The sequence below is a fragment of the Myotis yumanensis genome, unplaced genomic scaffold (assembly GCF_028538775.1).
Source record: "Myotis yumanensis isolate MYYU_CA2020_CCGP unplaced genomic scaffold, mMyoYum1.0.hap1 SCAF_11, whole genome shotgun sequence".
Lineage (NCBI taxonomy): Eukaryota > Metazoa > Chordata > Mammalia > Chiroptera > Vespertilionidae > Myotis > Myotis yumanensis.
In genome coordinates this window covers 64,485,086-64,504,097 of record NW_027223762.1, presented here as the reverse complement: position 1 = coordinate 64,504,097, position 19,012 = coordinate 64,485,086, and the positions used below count along the sequence as shown (strand labels likewise).

General features: G+C 47.8%; 1 protein-coding gene across 1 annotated transcript in view; it reads left to right on the top strand.

Moving 5' to 3' along the window:
* The window catches only part of SLC9A2 (solute carrier family 9 member A2), a 123,476-nt gene that overhangs the window by 86,773 nt on the left and 17,691 nt on the right, over positions 1-19,012 (top strand). Inside the window, exons 4-8 of the mRNA XM_070429772.1 lie at positions 1,317-1,534; positions 1,975-2,177; positions 9,331-9,420; positions 9,918-9,988; positions 18,761-18,922. Coding sequence (XP_070285873.1) covers positions 1,317-1,534; positions 1,975-2,177; positions 9,331-9,420; positions 9,918-9,988; positions 18,761-18,922 — 744 coding nt within the window. The remainder of the gene's footprint in view (positions 1-1,316; positions 1,535-1,974; positions 2,178-9,330; positions 9,421-9,917; positions 9,989-18,760; positions 18,923-19,012) is intronic.

The window sequence follows — 19,012 nt, the reverse complement described above, 5'->3', positions numbered from 1 at the left end:
TGGCCAGCGTGGTATGGCTCCGGGAAGGGAACTCACTCGGGTTCTGTCCTGTTTCACTCGACAGCGCCCTCAGGTGGTGCGGCCTTTGGGCACTTTTATGGCAACTGGCTCAGTATAAGCTCCTTCCAGCTCATAGGAAATGTCCCCCTCTCAGTGGCAATGGGGTTGCCAAGTGCTTCATTCCAGGCCGAGAGGAGCTTGTGCGCTGTGAGGCGGAAGGCAGCCCAGGGCAGGGCGCTGGGAGGGGCAGACAGCGCGGGCAGGTGGCAGTGCCGAGTGCAGAGAGGCAGGAGGTGGGCGGGGAGCTTTCCCTGAAGAAAAGCGTGTGAAGAGCTGCAGGCGCCCAGCTTGGGAGCTGACCCAGAGCCCTTCCTCCACCAGGCGTGCAAGGGGCTGTAGGCAATAGACACCGTGGGTCCCGGGTTTGGAAATGCTGAGAGTTTCTTTCCTTTATGAGGTCTCAGAGCCTAGTAGCACACTTAAAATTTCCCAGTAGTGGATATAATAGATAGGTAGAAATGAGACCCAGAACTAAAGCATCAGAGAGAGAGAGAGAGAGAAATACTCGGGATGAGGGATAGAAAACAACTGGTGACCAATTGCATGGTGAGAGTGGTGGTGCTGAGTGGTGGGGCGCTGAGGAGGCGTGGCGGGGAGAGAGTTCAATACAGTTTCAAGGTGAGGGTCGTAGGCAGTAGCAGCATTTCAGGCACCAGAGGAAAGAGAAGGTAAAACTGATTGTATAGAACAGTAATGGCAAACCTATGACACCCGTGTCAGAGATGACACGTGAACTCATTTTTTTGGTTGATTTTTCTTTGTTAAATGGCATTTAAATATATAAAATAAATATCAAAAATATAAATCTTTGTTTTACTATGATTGCAAATATCAAAAAATTTCTATCTGTGACACGGTAACAGAGTTAAGTTAGGGTTTTTCAAAATGCTGACACGCCGAGCTCAAAAGGTTCGCCATCACTGGTATAGAAAGATGATGGGGTTTGCAGTTCTTAGGACTTGTTTTCTTCGTGATGCTGACCGGATAGCTGATGGGCCAAGGTCCATAGACCTTTGATCATGTGGATCTGGAGAAGACGAGCGGCGGGGACAAAGCTGGGTGAAGTTGAGGAGTTCAGACTGTGGGTACAGAGACCTCCAAAGAAAGCAGGGTCCCGAGGATGCAAACCACGTCCAATTACGAAAATCAGTTGATGATGTTGTGGTCGTGGGCAGAAGGGTGCGCATGTTGAGCTCTGAAGTGACAACTCATATTCTGCTTAGGATCACTGATGGCAGCTGTATCTGTCCTTGCAGAATCACCACTTGTGCAATGACTATGAATAAGTATGTGGAAGAAAATGTATCTCAGAAATCCTACACGACCATCAAGTACTTCATGAAGATGCTGAGCAGTGTCAGCGAGACCCTGATCTTCATCTTCATGGGCGTGTCCACCGTGGGGAAGAACCACGAGTGGAACTGGGCCTTCGTGGGCTTCACACTGGCCTTCTGCCTGGTCTGGAGAGCCCTGGGTGAGGAGCACGTTGCCTCAGAGAACAGCCATCAGCTCACAAAAGAGCGGGACTTCTCCTCGCCCCTCCCTGCTGCTGCTGCTCCATCTTCCTTCCTTTCTTCATGCTCCCCATCTCCCTCTCTTCCTCCCCTTTTTCCTTTCATCCTCATTCTTTTCCTCTTTCTTCTCTTCTCCCTCTTCCTCTTCTGCTCTTTTCTTCCTCGAGCATCTTCATGCCTTTGTTATAAGTCAAGTTAACCTTTCTTGACTCATCTGAGTCCACATTTTAACCCATGAGCTTTCACCAAGAGCCTAGTCGTATAAGGAGAGGAAGGGGCCAGATTCCTTGGGGCCTGTGCTTAAGTCCTTTCCCTGCCACAGAAGCTCAGAAAACGAGTCTTCGAATTTACACACCCTGGCTCACACAGGCCGGTGTTTTGGTTCTGTTTTCCTTCTCAGGTGTCTTTGTCCTGACTCAGGCCATTAACTGGTTCCGGACAATTCCCCTGACCTTTAAGGACCAGTTCATCATCGCCTATGGAGGGCTCCGAGGGGCCATCTGCTTCGCGCTGGTGTTTCTCCTTCCCGCTGCTGTGTTTCCCCGGAAAAAGCTCTTCATTACGGCTGCAATCGTCGTCATATTCTTCACTGTCTTCATTCTGGTGAGTAGAGTATTTTTCTCCCAGCAAAGTCTCTACCTTCACCAGGAGGAAACCTATCGTTAGACTATCATACTTGTGAGAAATGCTCACCTGTCCGAATTCAATTAACGGGCTCAGAGACAGAAGTTGGCGAAACGAGACTTTTAGTGTGGTCTTGCAAGAGCGGGTGTCCGGTTGAACAGGCACACACGGAGCAGCAATCACAGGCAATTTATCCCTAATGTGCGAGAGTCCCTCCCCCGGTCCCTCATTGGCTGAGTACTACGGGGTTAACAGTTTTCTCCCTATGTCACCTAGGTCTTATTATCTTCTAATGGGTTATTTTAAAAAATGGGCTGAGGCCTTTTCTAGTTGCCTCCACCTCCCTTTGTCTAGTTGTGGCAGCGGATCTTCCTAGAAAATGTGCTGCTGGTCACGTACAGCGTTCTTTGTGCTTACACCCTTTCCCCTCCTCCCTCATCCCGTTTGCCCTGGGAACTCAGTAACCATTGCCATGAAAAGTTGACTCTGCTGGAGATGGATCCCAGAGGCCTGTCTCCTACATAATGAGCCCCTTCCACAGGGCAGCTCCATAAAGGTGCGTGGAAGCTTTATCACATGGATGTTTCTCTCCCCCCTCCCCCGCCTCCTCCTTCCCTCCCACTCTCTCTAAAAACAATGGAAAAAATAACCTCACTCCTTGGGTGAGGATTTTAAAATATTATGAAATTACAAATAACTTCGGTAATGTTACATAAAATATAAGCTGTCTTTCTTGTTTTCAACTTATGCTCAAGATCAGGCACAGGTGGAGTCCAGTGTGGAAAGCTGAGCCGTGGGAGTGGCTGTGGGTGGGCAGTCTGGCCGGCTCCTCGCCGCCCCTGCGAGCCTCCGCTTACTTGCTCTGGGATCTGGATAAGGTCCCTCCTCCCAGGCAGCAAAGAGGAAATCTGAGCACAGCAGCTGATGCAGGGACTGGCCTGATGATGTGACTGGATGAGTTGCTATGTTTAATTATAACTAAGTAAAATGGTAATAAAAGGAAGAAAAACTTAACATCTTTTCTTGGAAAGGAAAAATGATTAGAGCACAAAGTTATTATTTAATTAATCCCTATAATCGTGTAGCGGGTCCTCAGAATTCTGGAAACCCATTCATTGATTGTCTGGAAGCCCATCAGGTGGCAAGGCTGGCTGGAATTCAAGGGGCAGCGGTCTCTGTGGCCTCCATTGGCCATAGTGTTGTATCTGCTCTGCAGCGTTGGCCGGAGTGGTGAAGTGTCTGGATTTTACCTGACTAGCAGTTTACCAGGTTACTGTTACATTTTCATGGATGCTTGCAGAAGACACCTGACTCCCGGGTCAGAGACGAAGGACTTTCATACTCAGGGTAAAGTCCTTCATGTTGATTTGAGTCAGTTCTCTACACTGAAGTCGCTGTGGGTGACACAAGGGCCAGTGGGGAATGCCTGCATGTGAGGGGCAGAGGGACAGGAGCAGGACTGAGCTGAGGTCTGACACTCTTTGTCCGAGGGTAGCATTACCTCATCTCTCAACTTAGCTTGTTGCAAGTGCAACCTTGACACGGCCTGGTGACAGCAGTCGGCCTTGCGCTGTGGCACCCTCTGCAGGGGTGCGGACACTCGGGACAGCAGGGAGCCTCCCGGACAGCCCGACACGCCCTGCTCACAGCCTCTCAGCACTGAGGTGCAGCACTCTCTTACAGAGCGTGAACCTTCAAATAAGCCTGAGTTTGGTAAATAAATGGCCATATGTTTTCCATATTGCTGTGCAGTGTAATAATGGCACATTCCTACCTTTCACTCCCATGCCATTACTGGTAGAGTTCCATGGAATTCAGAAAATTTTATTCTTCTACAAAAAAATGAGCAAGATGATCAGAATGTTTTAAGATGAAAAATGTAGGTGCATCGTTTAGGATGTGAGAGAGAGAACAGCAGATATAGCACCAGGGGTTCTGACTGAACAAGTGAGGGAAGAGGGGCATTCAGCGGGACATTCACTTCCTGCAGGCAGTGTGGCAGGGGGGGGGGGGGGGGGCGGGGGGGGGGCTGCAGCAGAGTTGCCATGCTGGGCCTGCACATTCGCCTCTTAGAGTCATGAAGACTGCCCCGGCGGCTGTGCGATGGGTCTAGAACTTAGGGGAGAGGCACATTTGAGACGCACCAGCGCGGAGGCGGCTTTGAGAGCCTGAGTCTGGCCCAGTGCAGAGTGAGGAGAGATGGCGCTGACCTTTAGAGGTCAAGCAAACACTGAAGAGCCGGCCCAGGAGACTGGAAAGGTGAACAGTAACTTCGAAGAAAGCAGAGGAGGCGTGGTCAGGAAGGAGAGGGTTCTAGCCACCCTGGCTACAGCTTTGGGGCCAGGCCAGGTGGGGGGCCCTGTGGGGACCAGGCCAGGTGGGCAGGGAGGGGGGCGGGGAGTGCCCTGCTTCACAGAGCACTATCAGAGCATGAAGGGGAGGGTTGGGGGAGGTGAGTGGGAAGCAGGAGGTAGAAGACACCGCAGCTCAGTGGAGTCTGGGAGAGGAGCGTGGGAGTGACACAGGGGAGCATGTACCGAAGGGGGTTTCTGCGTCTGAATTTAGAGACAGGAGTCCTAGCAGCAGTGGCAGTGAAGGGGAGGCCGCATGCAGCTGTCACTGTGCAGTGCCAAGGCCTGGAGGAAGGCTGAGCAGAGGCCTTCCCAGGGGTGCGGGGGGGGGGGGGGGGGCAGGGGGGGGGCGCATGAGACCTGCGCGCACCTGGTAAACACTGTGCCCAGGGGGCTCGCAGTCTGTGTGAAGTGTGTGTAGCAGACACACTGAGAGACATCTACTTAAATGCTCTTTGATGGATTTAAGAGAGTGAGCTATCTTTCTAGGCATTATCAGGTTGCGCCCCAGGTGACCTAAATTAGAGAGAGAAACATCAATGATGAGAGAATCACTGATCAGCTGCCTTCTGCACGCCCCACACTGGGGATGGAGCCCACAACCCAGGCATGTGCCCTGACCGGGAACCAAACCATGACCTCCCGGTTCATAGGCCGATGCTCATCCACTGAGCCACACTGGCTGGGCTAGTGATATATTTTTTTAACAAAATAGTTTCTTTAAGTTTTTCCCAAAATTGCTTGCTAAATCAGCAAAGAAATATAAGGCAGTTCCTTCCTTTAAAAAAAATTAATTCAAAGAAATCAGTTTCTTCCAAAAGAACAAACCAAAAGGACACTCATTACCAGTATTTTATAAGCAGTGGGTTTTACAGCACTGAGAGCAGAGAGGGGGCCGAGGGAGCAGAGAGGGGCCTTGGAAACCAGTCCCTCTGCACCTGCTGCCCAGCAGCCCTCGCAGATCCCACTCTCAGGTGGCGTGTCTGTTGAGCCAAAGCCGAGTGAATGGCTGAATATTGTACTTGAGCTTTGCAGCTATGTTTTGCAGTGGTTTGATGGAAGCCTGAGGTGGTGTGTTTGTTTGATTGTTTGTTTTTAAGGGAGTGAACTATCTTTCTAGTCCGTATCGGGTTGCTCCCCAGGTGACCTAAATTAGAAATTTTCCAATGCGCCTTCTCAAAGGTGTTCTTTTTTTCCCCTCTGTCTCTCCCAACCAAAGACCTAGGCTCCTGTAATATAACATCTAATTTAAGGAAATAAATTCATACCACACTCAGAGGTTCCAAGTACCCTAGTTCCAAAGCATAAGGATTGAGAAAGGAAGGAAGGAAGGAAGGAAGGAAGGAAGGAAGGAAGGAAGGAAGGAAGGAAAGAAAGAAGAGAGATTGAGGGAAGGAGGGAGGAAGGAAGGAGGGAAACAAAGAAGGAAGGATTGAGGGAGGGAGGGAGGGAGAAGGGAAGGAAGGAAGGAAGGAAGGAAGGAAGGAAGGAAGGAAGGTCGGTTGAGGGAGGGGGGGAGAGAGGGAGGGAGAGAGGGAGAGAGGGAAGGAGGGAGTGAGGGAGGAAGGAAGGAAGGAAGGAAGGAAGGAAGGAAGGAAGGAAGATTGAGGGAGGGAGGGAGGGAGGGAGGGAGGAAGGAAGGAAGATTGAGGGATGGAGGGAAACAAGGAAGGAAGGAGGGAGGGAGGGAGGGAGGGAGGGAAGGAGAAGGGAACCAAGTAAGGAAGGAAAGAAGGATTGAGGGAGGGAGGGAAGGAGAGGGATGGAGGGAGGGAAGGAAGAAGGGAGAGAGGAAGGGAGGAATGAAGGGAGGGAGGGAGGAAGGAGGGAACCAAGGAAGGGAGCAAGAGGAGAGGAAGGCAGAACTTGTGAAATCTCTCCCATGGGGCATGACATGACTCTGCAGATAATCCAGAGAGAGGAGTGACCATTGAAGGGAGCAGTGTCAGCAGCCCTTGCCTACAATCAGTACTTGTTATTAAGTAGAAACTAATTATAAGGCACTAGAGGCCCAGTGCACGAAATTTGTGCACTGATAGGATCCCAAGTGGCTGCCAGCTGCCACCGGGTACTGCTTCCCTTCCCCCAGCCAGCCCCGCCCCCTGGTCGAACTCCTGGATGAACTCCCAATTGAGGGGACAATTTGCATACTACACTTTTATTATATAGCATGTTGTAGTTTAGAAACTTCAGCGGATCAGGGCACCAGGCCATGCCTATTTCCTGTAGTTGTTCAGTTGTGTCTTATTTGTGATAATGCAGTTATTTCTCCATTATTTGCCCAGAGAGGAATTGGCACAGGACTGGAGCAGGCCCTTGTCCCATCTTTATTTTTCTGTGCTATATTTACAACTACCATGGACCCACTATTTACTAAATGAATAGTGACAGAAAAAAGCAGGTAAAATGACAGATTAAGTCCTTAGAACACATTACATAGTTTTAAAAATTGCAGTGCTTTTGTTGATGTTTTCCCTGGAGTTATTAAACTACTGGCTTCATGGACTCTGGATTCAGTGAAATCCATCTCTGTCAAACACATGTTTGCACCTCTTTTCATTTACATAAGTTATAAATGACAGAGTGTGTATTGGTTAGACAACTGCTATTACCGCCTATGTTATTTCAAAGCAGCACACTTTGAAAGTGACACAGATACAATGAAAGGTGTGTCATACCAAATTTGGTCAAATCAGTTCACACTTCAGACAGTTAAAGTTAAGCTGAAAAATGCCCAAAGCTGGATTGATGGGATAAAATGAATGGCCTCATTTTTTAAAATGCGTGTGTGTGTGTGTGTGAGAGAGAGAGAGAGAGAGAGAGAGAGAGAGAGAGAGAGAGAATTGTTTTATTAAAAGCATTCTTAAAGATTTAAAGATGTGTGGAAATATAAGATGGAAATCAAATGTACAGCAGGGAACATATCCACTACCCCCCAAATCCCTCAGTAACCCCTCCTATACATGTATTCTTCATGCCAAGTAGTGGCAGCCTTCACCTACTAAGCAAGAAACTTAGGGAACTTCACTGACCCCCCTTCTCACTGCCCCTCACCTGGCCTATTTTAGGGATAGTATCACCTAATTTTAGTTATATTCCTGCTAGTTTGTTTGACATCTGGAAGTCCTTGTTATTCTTTTTCTAAATTTTTCTGGTTACATTTGCTCTCCCAGCCTCTCAGCTTGCTCTCTCATGTCTGCTACAAATCCTTTGGAAAGTTATTGGGGTTGTATTGCATGGATGTTGAGATAAAATCATTGTCATAATATTGTTCAGTAATCCCATCTAGGAACTGTATATCATTTTAAAACTCAAATCATTTTAATATCTTTTAATTAAATTTTATAGTTGGTTTTGTAAAGGTTCTATGCATTTTGTGATATATATGAAGAGAATATTTAAGTATACATACATGTGTATTTAGTGTCTAGACCAGGGGTCCTCAAACTACAGCCTGCGGGCCACATGCAAATACAAATATTGTATTTGTTCCTGTTTTGTTTTTTTACTTCAAAATAAGATATGTGCAGTGTGCATAGGAATTTGTTCATAGTTTTTTTTTAACTATAGTCCGGCCCTCCAACGGTCTGAGGGACAGTGAACTGGCCCCCTGTTTAAAAAGTTTGAGGACCCCTGGTCTAGACAGTACACTACTGTATATCTAATGTATTACTTGTACTCTGCTGCATACTATTATATGTGTTCTCTCTCTCTACATGTAGATACAGACATAAGTATAGTTTTCATTGCTATTGTATAGGTGTTTATTGATTCCTTTTTAAATCAGTGTAAGGGATGGATTTGTGTATGTGATTTTATGTAGAGACACTTCATGAAACTTTCTTGGTACTTTTAAATGAAAAATAATCGTCTTAGATATTTTAGGACCAACATAAAGCGATCCCTGAGCAGCAATCACCTTGTTTTTCCCGAGTCTCTCTCCCCCTCTGTGTGCTCCCCCTTGACTGACTGGGGCGAGCGGAGCCGGCCCAGCACAGAGCGGGTTCCCTGTTGGTTCCCGGTTGTGATGGAAATGCTTTTCATGTTTCGTTATCAAGTCCGCTGTTCCCTGAGATTTTTGGCAGGTATTTTAGCGTGTTAAGGACATTCCTTTCTGTTCCCTGCTTGCCAGACACGCTGTGGTTCTCTCATTTCCCACGCTGGGGTGAAACACGCCCAGCCCTCCGTGCCCTCCTGGCAGCCAGCCACGCTCCTCCGCCCAGCGTGTCTGAAGGCTCCCCTCCGTGCTCCCGCGGATCACACCTGCCTGGGCCCGCGCCCTGTGTCTCGCTCACCTCTGCCTGCTCTTAGATGTTTGGGGTATATTTTTCTCCCCCTCACACTATAGTCCTCAGCTGAGGTCCTTAACTATTCATGTTTGTGTCTTAAATGACCAAGCTCCTGACATGTATAAAATAGATGCTCAATTAAAATTGTTTTAATGAACCAATGAATGTAAAAATCATTGAAAAGTTTTCTATGGATAATACAAGCAGGTGATTCCTGTAACTTGGATAATACTTTATTCTTTCTTAGAATTTCTTTCTATTCTTAGAATTACATTTTCAGTTTCTTGCGTCTTGTTCATCCTGTTTCTAGCGCATGCCCTCGGGAAAGACGCCAGCTGCTGAGGAGGAAGAGACCACACAATGTCCACACACCGGGTTGCATCTTGGGAGCAGGATATCTTTGCTGGTTATGGGACCTGAGGAAAATAAAAGTTATCATTGAATTTTTAATTTTATTTTATAAGAAAATTCACTTTCTCTCTTTACATGCAGGGAATAACCATTCGGCCACTAGTGGAGTTTCTTGATGTTAAAAAGGCCAATAAGAAGCAGCAGGCCGTGAGTGAGGAGATTCACAGCCGGGTAGGTTCCGGGGGGCTAATGGGCCAGGTGAGAAGAGGACGTGGGTCCTGGCACACAGTGTGGTGCCGGGGGCTCGGTGCCTGAAGAAGAGGGAGTGGAGGGAGGTAGAGAAGAGGGAGGGCTGAGAAAGGCATGAGTTGGGGTGCGGAATGAGCGAAGCCTCGGGGTGGCTTCTCCAGCTCAGCCTGGTGAGCTCCCCAGTGAGGGGCCCTCATCACCTCCTTCAACCTGAAAATCTTTCCACTAGAAAATTATCATATTTCATATTTTCTAAAATTATGAATAAACATTTAAAGATGAAAAAAATAATCTCAGATTGCTTAATATCCATGTGACAAACATCTCATCAATGTTAGAAGATTGATTCTTGTTTCATTGCTTTCAGTAAAAAAAAAAAGCAAAAGCTACTAGTATTTGAAGTGTAGGCATGATATGAATAGAGTAGAAATTAGTGCTTTTAGTTAAGATTAATCAATGAGCTGCTTTCTTCTTTCTAGTTTTTTGACCATGTGAAGACTGGGATTGAAGACGTCTGTGGACACTGGGGCCACAACTTTTGGAGAGACAAGTAAGGAGGCGGATCCCTCACTGATGAGGTGGCTCCCAACGGCCTGGGCACTCACTGGCGGGAGTTGTTTTTCAGTAATGTTCCCTGTGTTGCCAGTGTGTCCTTTAGGACAGAGCTGGGCTATAACAGACCTGAAGCAGCGGTGGCTTTAACAAGACAGAGTGTGTTTCTCTCTGGTATAAACAGCCAGAGGCAGACAGTGTAGGTCTCCTCGCTGAGTTCTGCTCGCAGGTTCCTCACAGTCCCAGGGCCCTCTGTCTAGTTGATGCTACTAACAGCTTCCATTTCAAAGCTGCTTCACAGACCACAATGTCTGCTCCAGCATTAGCTCTTGTGCATAACGTCCAGGCTGACCTTGGAAGAAGGATCGTGAAGAGACAAAGAATATGTACTAGCCTCCTCCTAACAGGGACACACACATTCCACACAGTCCCTCCAGTTACATCACAGGCCTGGCCCTTCACAGCCAGGCCAAGTCGTGGGACACTTCTCTCTGCAAGTGACACTGAATGCAGTCTATTTGGTAAAAACTGGGGGTCCCATTACTATTTGTTCTGCCAAATATCTTGAGAGCATCTGAGGACATAAATAGACTAACAGAAATAGCAAGTATTTTTAAAGCTACACTTAGCTAAAAGATTATGTGCACTTATATAATGCATCTGTCTATCATCTGTCCATCATCTATCACTTGTCTATCATCTATTATCTACCATCTATCTATCATCTATCATCTGTATGTCATCTATTTATTATCTATCATCTATCTATCACCTATCACCTATCATCTATCTATGATCTATCATCTATCATCTGTCTATCATCTATCATCTACCAATCATCTATCATCTATTATCTATCATCTATCCATCATCTATCCATCATCTATCATCTATCATCTCTATCATCTGCCTATCATCTATCATCTATCATCTGTCTATCATCTGTCTATCATCTATCATCTATCTATCATCTATGATCTATCTATCTATCATCTATCTATCATCTGTCATCTATCTATCATCTATCTATCATCTGTCTATCATCTATCATCTATGTATCATCTGTCTATCTGTGGGGTTTTTACTTTTAAATGCTCTGTGCTGGATAAATAAGATTCGGTGTCTCTCTTCAAGGATCTTAGAGTTGAAGCCTAGCCAGTCAGAACCGCTGGCGAGAAAAGACTTAGGAAGGAGGTAGCATGTCAGATGGTCCCTGAAGACGGGCAGGTTCTAAGCTGTGGTTGGTGGATCCTCTTGCCCTCCTGCCTTGTCTTTCCTAACAGAGCCCACCCCAGCTGATTACAGGAAGTTGACCAGCCTACCAATTTCTGTAATGTAATAGAGGGCATTTTTAAGTGCTTCTGTGACGGCGCACTACCTGAGAAGTGTAAACGATAGACTCAGGCCTTTAAATGTTTGCAGTATAATAAAGGCAACAAAAAAGTCATAAAGCAAATAGAGGGGTGAGTGTGAGAGAGTGTGTGTGTGTGTGTGTGTGTGTGTGTGTGTGTGATGTCACTAAGTCATAAAATGAGTTGTGGAGATTTCAAATGCTAGAACCACCTTTATAACCCTGACCACACTGTTTACCAATGTAGAATGGCTCCTTGGACCTAGCCATACTTCATCACTAAAGGGAAATATTTATTTGTCGCATATGGACATAAAGTAATAAAACAACACAAACTAATATCTCCATTGTAAAAATCTGGCAACAGTGGCCATTTACCTTGGGCAGTGTTCACTGTTCTTGGAGGCGGGAGGTAGGCCAGAGCACCTGGCCACCTGCCTGGGACCGTGGCCCTTCGTTACAATCCCTGGGAGCGGCTCAACGCAGATGGCTCTGCCTCTCCTCCCCACTGATCCCACAGCCATGCTGTCCCCCTGCTTCTCCCTTTCGCCAGCACTCTTCTCCCTGCCCCATCACCTGCTAGTCCTGCCTGGTGATGGGTGACAAGTGAATAGAACAGTTTGTTCCTTTTCAAAAGTAAAGATTGGGCTAAAGATTTATATCACTCCACTGCCCCAAATGAGGAAAAATATGAGTGTCCTGACCGGGTAGCTCAGTTGGTTAGAGCCTTGTCCTGATAACACCAAGGTTGCAGGTTTGATCCCTGATCAGGGCACAGACAAGAATCAACCAATGAATGCACAAGTAAGTGGAACAACAAACCAATGTTTCTCTCTCTCTCTCTCTCTCTTTCTCTCTCTCTCTCTCTCTCTCTCTCTCTCTCTCTCTCTCTTCTCTCTCTCTCTCTCTCTCTCTCTCTCTCCCCCCCCCCCCGGTCTCTTTCTCAAAAAAAAATTGATATATACATTTTTTAAAAAATAAATGTGTTAGAGATGGGTTTCAGGCAGAGTTAGAAGAAGGAAGAGGTGGCCCCTGTGGTGTGTGGATTTGCCTGGGACACAGGTGGAAGGAGGATCAGGGAAAGGCTGGCTGTGTCCTGTCTTGCAGGGAGAGGCACTTAATCTCTGGGCATGAGCCTGTTCCAGCCAAACACTGCAAGTTGCAGGCTAATTGAACTGTAAATACTAAATTTGTCAGAGACAACTGATTTGTGTCTCTGAAAGGCAATATTGTTACATGCCTGACTTGCTCTCTGCCATGTGCATACTTCATTTAATTATTTAAACATTTCCTTTAAGCATTTCATGCACAATGTTTTACAGGTAAATCTATAATGATAAAAGTGTAATATGCTAATTAGACTGGACAGCCGAACGACCTTCCGGACGAAGCCGGGGCTGCAAGGGCCCAGGCAAGCCGCAGCGGCTGCAAGGGCCGAGCTCCTTGCATGAATTTTGTGCATCGGGCCTTTAGTTTTAAGTAATTTTCTGGTTGTCAAGTGCGCTGTTTATGCTGGGAAGTGGGTATGGAGGGATTCGGTACTGACAAGCCATTTCAGCGTTAGTTCTCTCAGGTCCTGTCTCTGGTATGTACTAATTATTGATGTCACGAACGATGACATGAAAAGAAGTGATTGTTTTAGGTGTGCTGGGTACCCTTCCCTTCCCCCTGGAACCCTCATGCTGTGGCTTTCTAGTGTCCTGCAGAGAATTCCGGAGGCAGTGGGTCCCTGGAGAAAGACGTGACAGGGCAGTGAGTAAGGGGGTTTCTCAAACTTGTCAGAAGGAATCTAATGATGGAGAAAGAGACTTCCCATGTGCGGCTTGGCAGAGAAATGAAAGGTGTGGAAATAAAGCAGAAGAAAGAAAGTGCGCAGCTCTGCCTGGCCAGTGTGCTCAGTGCACCGAGAGGTCTCTGGTTCACAATCGGACTCACTGGTCTCCGCAGGGGTGTGCAGGAGGCAGCCGATTGATGTGGATGTTTCTCTCTCATCGGCTTCCATGTGTCTCTCCCTCTCCCTTCCTCTCTCTCTAACGTCAATGAAAATATCTTTTTAAAAAAGAAAGTGCACAGCTCCTACCCAAAAACACCAGATGTCATTGTCCTTAATGTTTATTCTTCATTTTGTTTGTCTCTTGGGAAAAGCTAAAACAATAATAATAATAAAAGAAATTTTAAAAAGAGGTGTTGCTGCCAAGAGTCCTGCTCAAACTCAGACTAAAGTTGGGCCCAGCAGTTAGTGCCGTGGCCAGGCACCAGCAAAACTTCTAAGGATGACTCTTTCATGATTCACAGCCCTCAGTGTTCCAAGCCCAGAATGCGGTTGGCGTTGTTTTCTGTTTGTTTTCAAAGCACAGGTGTGCCTATAGAACTTGGGCTCATGGTAATCGCTGTAATAAATTTCTTTCTTTCTCAACAAATATTTACTGCATGCTGTTTTGTTTACATATTGACATAATAATGTTACATAACAAACCAACCCAATAGTCAAGTGCTCAAAACAATAGTCACTTATTATTAAAGCGCCTGAGTCAAGAAGTGGGGGGGGCGGGGGGGGAGGCAGCTGCTCTGGGCAGGGGAGGGGTCTGACTGTCATGCCCCTGCTCCAGGGGGTTGTGTGGTGTCCGCTGGCCCCGCTGCCTCTTCTTTACCTGTGCTGGCTTCACGCTTCTCCATGTGGCATTGCCCTTTGTCTCGGGACTGACGGTTACTCCACTCGCATCCTCCTCATGGTAATTGTGCAGGCACAGGAGGCAGGGTAGAAAGGCAAGCCTCTGCTTCCATCGCCATGCCTGCTGCTAGCCCACTGACCCACACAAGGAACTTACTGAGCTGAGTGGCAGGAAGCGGGCCAGGTGGGTCACTTAGGCCAGGGTGGAAGGACATTGCCAAGCAATATGGCAGAGGATGTGCATATAGGGAGGAACTGGGGCCGCAGGATTCCTTCTTGTGTCCAAGCTTACAAGTGTGAGGCACTGAGCTATGCACTGGCGATACCCGGAAACAACCCCCACCTCACCCACAGAGGCCACTCTCGTGCAAGGAAACAGCACCACAAATACTAGATTCATAGCATGTTAGAAAGTAGCTTCTGTGGGGGAAAATGTATCCAGAAACAGAATAGGAAGTTTGGTGGAGAAAGGGTGACATGTCTGTAGGAGGAGGGTTCTCAGGAGGAGGAATAGTCAGTAGAGAAGCCATAGGTGGGAGCGCAGCTGGAGAGTGTCCAGGAAAACAAGGACACAACGAAGGCCACCAAAAAGGACACCAGGAAGGACACGAGGATGGACAGGAAGGACACCAGGAAAGACACCTGCAAGGACACCAGCAAGGAGACCAGGAAGGACACCAGGAAGGACACCAGAAAGGACACCAGGAAGGACACCAGGAAGGACACTGGGAAAGACACCAGCAAGGACACCAGGAAGGACACCAGGAAGGACACCGGGAAGGACACCAGAAAGGACACCAGGAAGGACACCGGGAAAGACACCTGCAAGGACACCAGCAAGGACACCAGGAAGGACACCAGAAAGGACACCAGGAAGGACACCGGGAAAGACACCAGCAAGGACACCAGGAAGGACACCAGGAAGGACACCAGGAAGGACACCAGCAAGGACACCAGGAAGGACACCAGGAAGGACACCAGGAAGGACACCAGGAAGGACACCAGCAAGGACACCAGCAAGGACACCAGCAAGGACACCAGGAAGGACACCAGGAAGGACACCAGCAAGGACACCAGGAAGGACACCAGGAAGGACACCAGCAAGGACACCAGGAAGGACACCAGGAAGGACACCAGCAAGGACACCAGCAAGGACACCAGGAAGGACACCAGAAAGGACACCAGGAAGGACACCGGGAAAGACACCAGCAAGGACACCAGGAAGGACACCAGGAAGGACACCAGCAAGGACACCAGCAAGGACACCAGGAAGGACACCAGCAAGGACACCAGGAAGGACACCAGGAAGGACACCAACAAGGACACCAGCAAGGACACCAGGAAGGACACCAGCAAGGACACCAGCAAGGACACCAGGAAGGACACCAGGAAAGCAGGAAGGCGGAGGCACCCAGGTGAGAGGAGCACTAGCGGTGCAGCTCCAGGCTGTGTAGGGCCTCCAGGTCACTGCTTTTCCTCAGGTGAGATGCAGGGGAGTCTCATTGTTTGACATATGTTTTAACAGGATCACTCCGCCTTCTGTGTCAAGGATGAGCTGTAGGAATGCGGTGGTGGGAGCAGGGAGACCAGTCAGGTGCCCATTGCAAGAATTCATGGAGAGATAACAGTGTCTTGGACGTGATGATAGCAGTAGAAGTGGTGAGGAATGGCTGGGTTTTGTGGGTATTTTGGCACCAAGACAAACTGCTGATCAGGTGGACAGAGTACTCATTTGCCAGAGGTATTGTAACAAAGTACCACCATTGCGGTGGCTTAAACAATAGCAGTTTATTTTCTCAGTTCTGTGGGCTAGAAGTCCAAGGTCAAAGGTAGATGTTGTTCCTTCTGAGGGCCATGAGGGAAGGACCTATCACAAGCCTCTCTCCTTGTCTTGCAGACGGCCTTCTCTTCCTGCCTCTTCATGGCATCTTTCCTCTGTGCGTGTCTGTCCACATTTTCTCTTATTACACAATCACATTATATTGGACTCAGGCCCACTCGGGTGACCTCATTTCCATGTAATCATGCTTCTCTCCACATATGACTACATTCTGAGGGACTGGGATTCTGGCTTCAACATAGAAATTTTTAGATGGACACCATCTACACTAATAAAAGACAAACATGCAAATTGATCGTACCTTCGCTAGACCTTAAGCCATGCCCACCAGCCAATCAGAGAGACTATATGCAAATTAACCCAACCAAGATGTCAGCGAGCAGGAGGCTTGGTTGCCCAGTGATGGAGGAAGCCAAGCTTCCCGCCTGCCACAGCCGGCTCTAAGCTCCACTCAAGGCAACAAAGTTTCAATTATAGAAGACAAATAAACCCCAGATACCTGCTTTCAGCCGGCCGTGGCCACGGAGCTGGAGCGAGCAGGAAGCTTGGGTTGCCCCTGGCGATGGAGGAAGCCAAGCTTCCTGCCTGCCGCGGCTGGCTCTGAGCTCCACTCAAGGCTACAAAGTTTCAATTATAGAAGGTAAATAAATCCCAGAATAAAAAGAAAAAAGGGAGAGGCTGGGAGCTTCAATCGCCGGGGGGCTTGGCCAGCCTGAAAACGGCCCTCAGCCCCTCACCCAGACTGGCCAGGCACCCTAAAGGGGGTATGGCCAGCCTGAAATCAGCCATCAGCCCCTCACCCAGGCTGGCCAAACCTCCATGGGGGGGGGGGTGGTTGACCAGCCTGCAAACAACCATCAGCCCCTCACCCAGGCTGGCCAGGCACCCCAGTGGGGACCCCCACCCTGAAGGGGGTGCAGGCAGCCTGAAAACAGCCATCAGCCACTCACCCAGGCTGGCCAGGCACCCCAGTGGAGACCCGCACCCTGATCCGGGACACCCTTCAGGGCAAACCAGCCGGCCCCCACCCGTGCACCAGGCCTCTATCCTATATAATAAAAGGGTAATATGCAAATTGACCCTAACAGCAGAATGACTGGGAATGACTGGTCACTATGACACACACTGACCACCAGGGGGCAGATGCTCAATGCAGGAGCTGTCCCCTGGTGGTCAGTGTGTTCCCACAGGGGGAGCTCTGCTCAGCCACAAGCCAGGCTGATGGCTGCCAGCACAGTGGTGGTGGTGGGAGCCTCTCCCGCCTCCTCAGCAGCACTAAGGATGTCCGAATGCAGCTTAGGTCTGCTCCCTGCTGATAAGTGGACATCCCCCAAGGGCTGCCGGGCTGCCAGAGGGATGTCTGACTGCCAGCTTGGGCCCGATCCCCCCAGGGAGTGAGCTTAAGCCAGCAGGTGGACATCCTCCGATGGATCCCAGACTGTGAGAGGGCATAGGCCAGGCTGAGGGACCCCCCTAAGTGCACAAATTTTTGTGCACCAGGCCTCTAGTTCAGTCATAACATGGAACATGAGAGAAGGAGAAGAATCAAAGATAACATCAGGGTTCTGACCTGGTGGAGTTCCCATTAACAGAAATGGGAGGGTTACAGGGGGAGACGAGCCCAGCTTGAGCACATGGAGTTTGAGATGTCTACTCGATAGCCATGTGGAGATGTTGATTTGGCCACTGAATATTTATTTCTGGGTTTGGGAGAGAGGCTGGAGCTGTAGATACAAATTTGAGAGTCACTGGCATAGAGATGTATTAAAATCCGTGCAACTGGGCCAGTTCACCAGGAGAGTGCGTGGAGGAAGAGAAGAGGACAGAGGCAGAACCAGGGGCCCTCCTGCTGAAGAGGACGGAGGAAGAAAAGGAATTTTAAAAAGTGGTTGAGGAAGAGGTAGGCAGGGACCCAGAGCAGTGTTTCCCAGAAGACGCTGTTTTAAACAGGAGAGGTCAGAAAAGCTGAGAACTGAGTAATTGGCCATTGGATTTATGTTGTGGGGGGATCACTGGTTACTTCAAAATGAGTAGTTGGAATGGAGTATTGGAGGGAAAAGCCTGAGTTTTCAAGAGAAAATTAAAGGAGAGGAACTGTAGACACAGAAAACTAACAACACTTTTGAATAATTTTGTCGAAAAGAGAAGCAGAGAAATAGGAAATGTAGAAATACACATTAGATCAGGAGTGGGCAAACTTTTTGACTCGAGGGCCACAATGGGTTCTTAAACTGGACCGGAGGGCCGGAACAAAAGCATGGATGGAGTGTTTGTGTGAACTAATATAAATTCAAAGTAAACATCATTACATAAAAGGGTACGGTCTTTTTTTTTTTTTTTAGTTTTATTCATTTCAAACAGGCCGGATCCGGCCCATGGGCCATAGTTTGCCCACGGCTGCATTAGATTCATGTATCGATATGTGCTATATATTTTTTTATTTGCATGTATCCATATTTTATGTACATATGTATTCAGGTATGCACATTTAAAAATAATTATAATGTATAATTAAATTGTACTTTTCGTTTCTCCAAAAGCAAAATATCTCCTGTTGTGCACACCAAACCAGTCAGTATAAGACTAATGACATGGCCATTGGCTGTTGAAATATTCCCCACTAGTGTTAGTGGAGAGAAATGGTGCACCTGTGCATAAGGGAAATGAATGCAACACGATGATAGTAATCAGTCATTAGCGAACATTGTAGTTCGTTATTAATAATTATGTTTAGTTATTGTAAAAATTAAGTTACAAAATTTTTATTAAAACATTTCTTACATACCATTATATTGGCTGGGCTGCAAAAATATTCATTGTGGGCTGCATGCAGATGTGGCCCGCAAGTTTGACATGCTTGGTGTAGGTAGCATTAGTTAATCAAAGCTTTGATTTTCTTTATTTCCAGGTTTAAAAAGTTTGATGACAAATACCTGCGGAAGCTTTTGATTCGGGAAAACCAGCCCAAGTCGAGCATCGTGTCCTTGTATAAAAAGCTGGAGATCAAGCACGCCATTGAGATGGCAGAGACTGGGCTGAGGAGCGCGGGGCCTTCATTTGCGTCTCTGAAGTAAGCACCGTTCACAGATAAAAGCTGGCATCTCGGAGTATGTTGTTACAGTTAGCTGTAGGGTTTGTGAAGCCAGTAATAATAACAAAT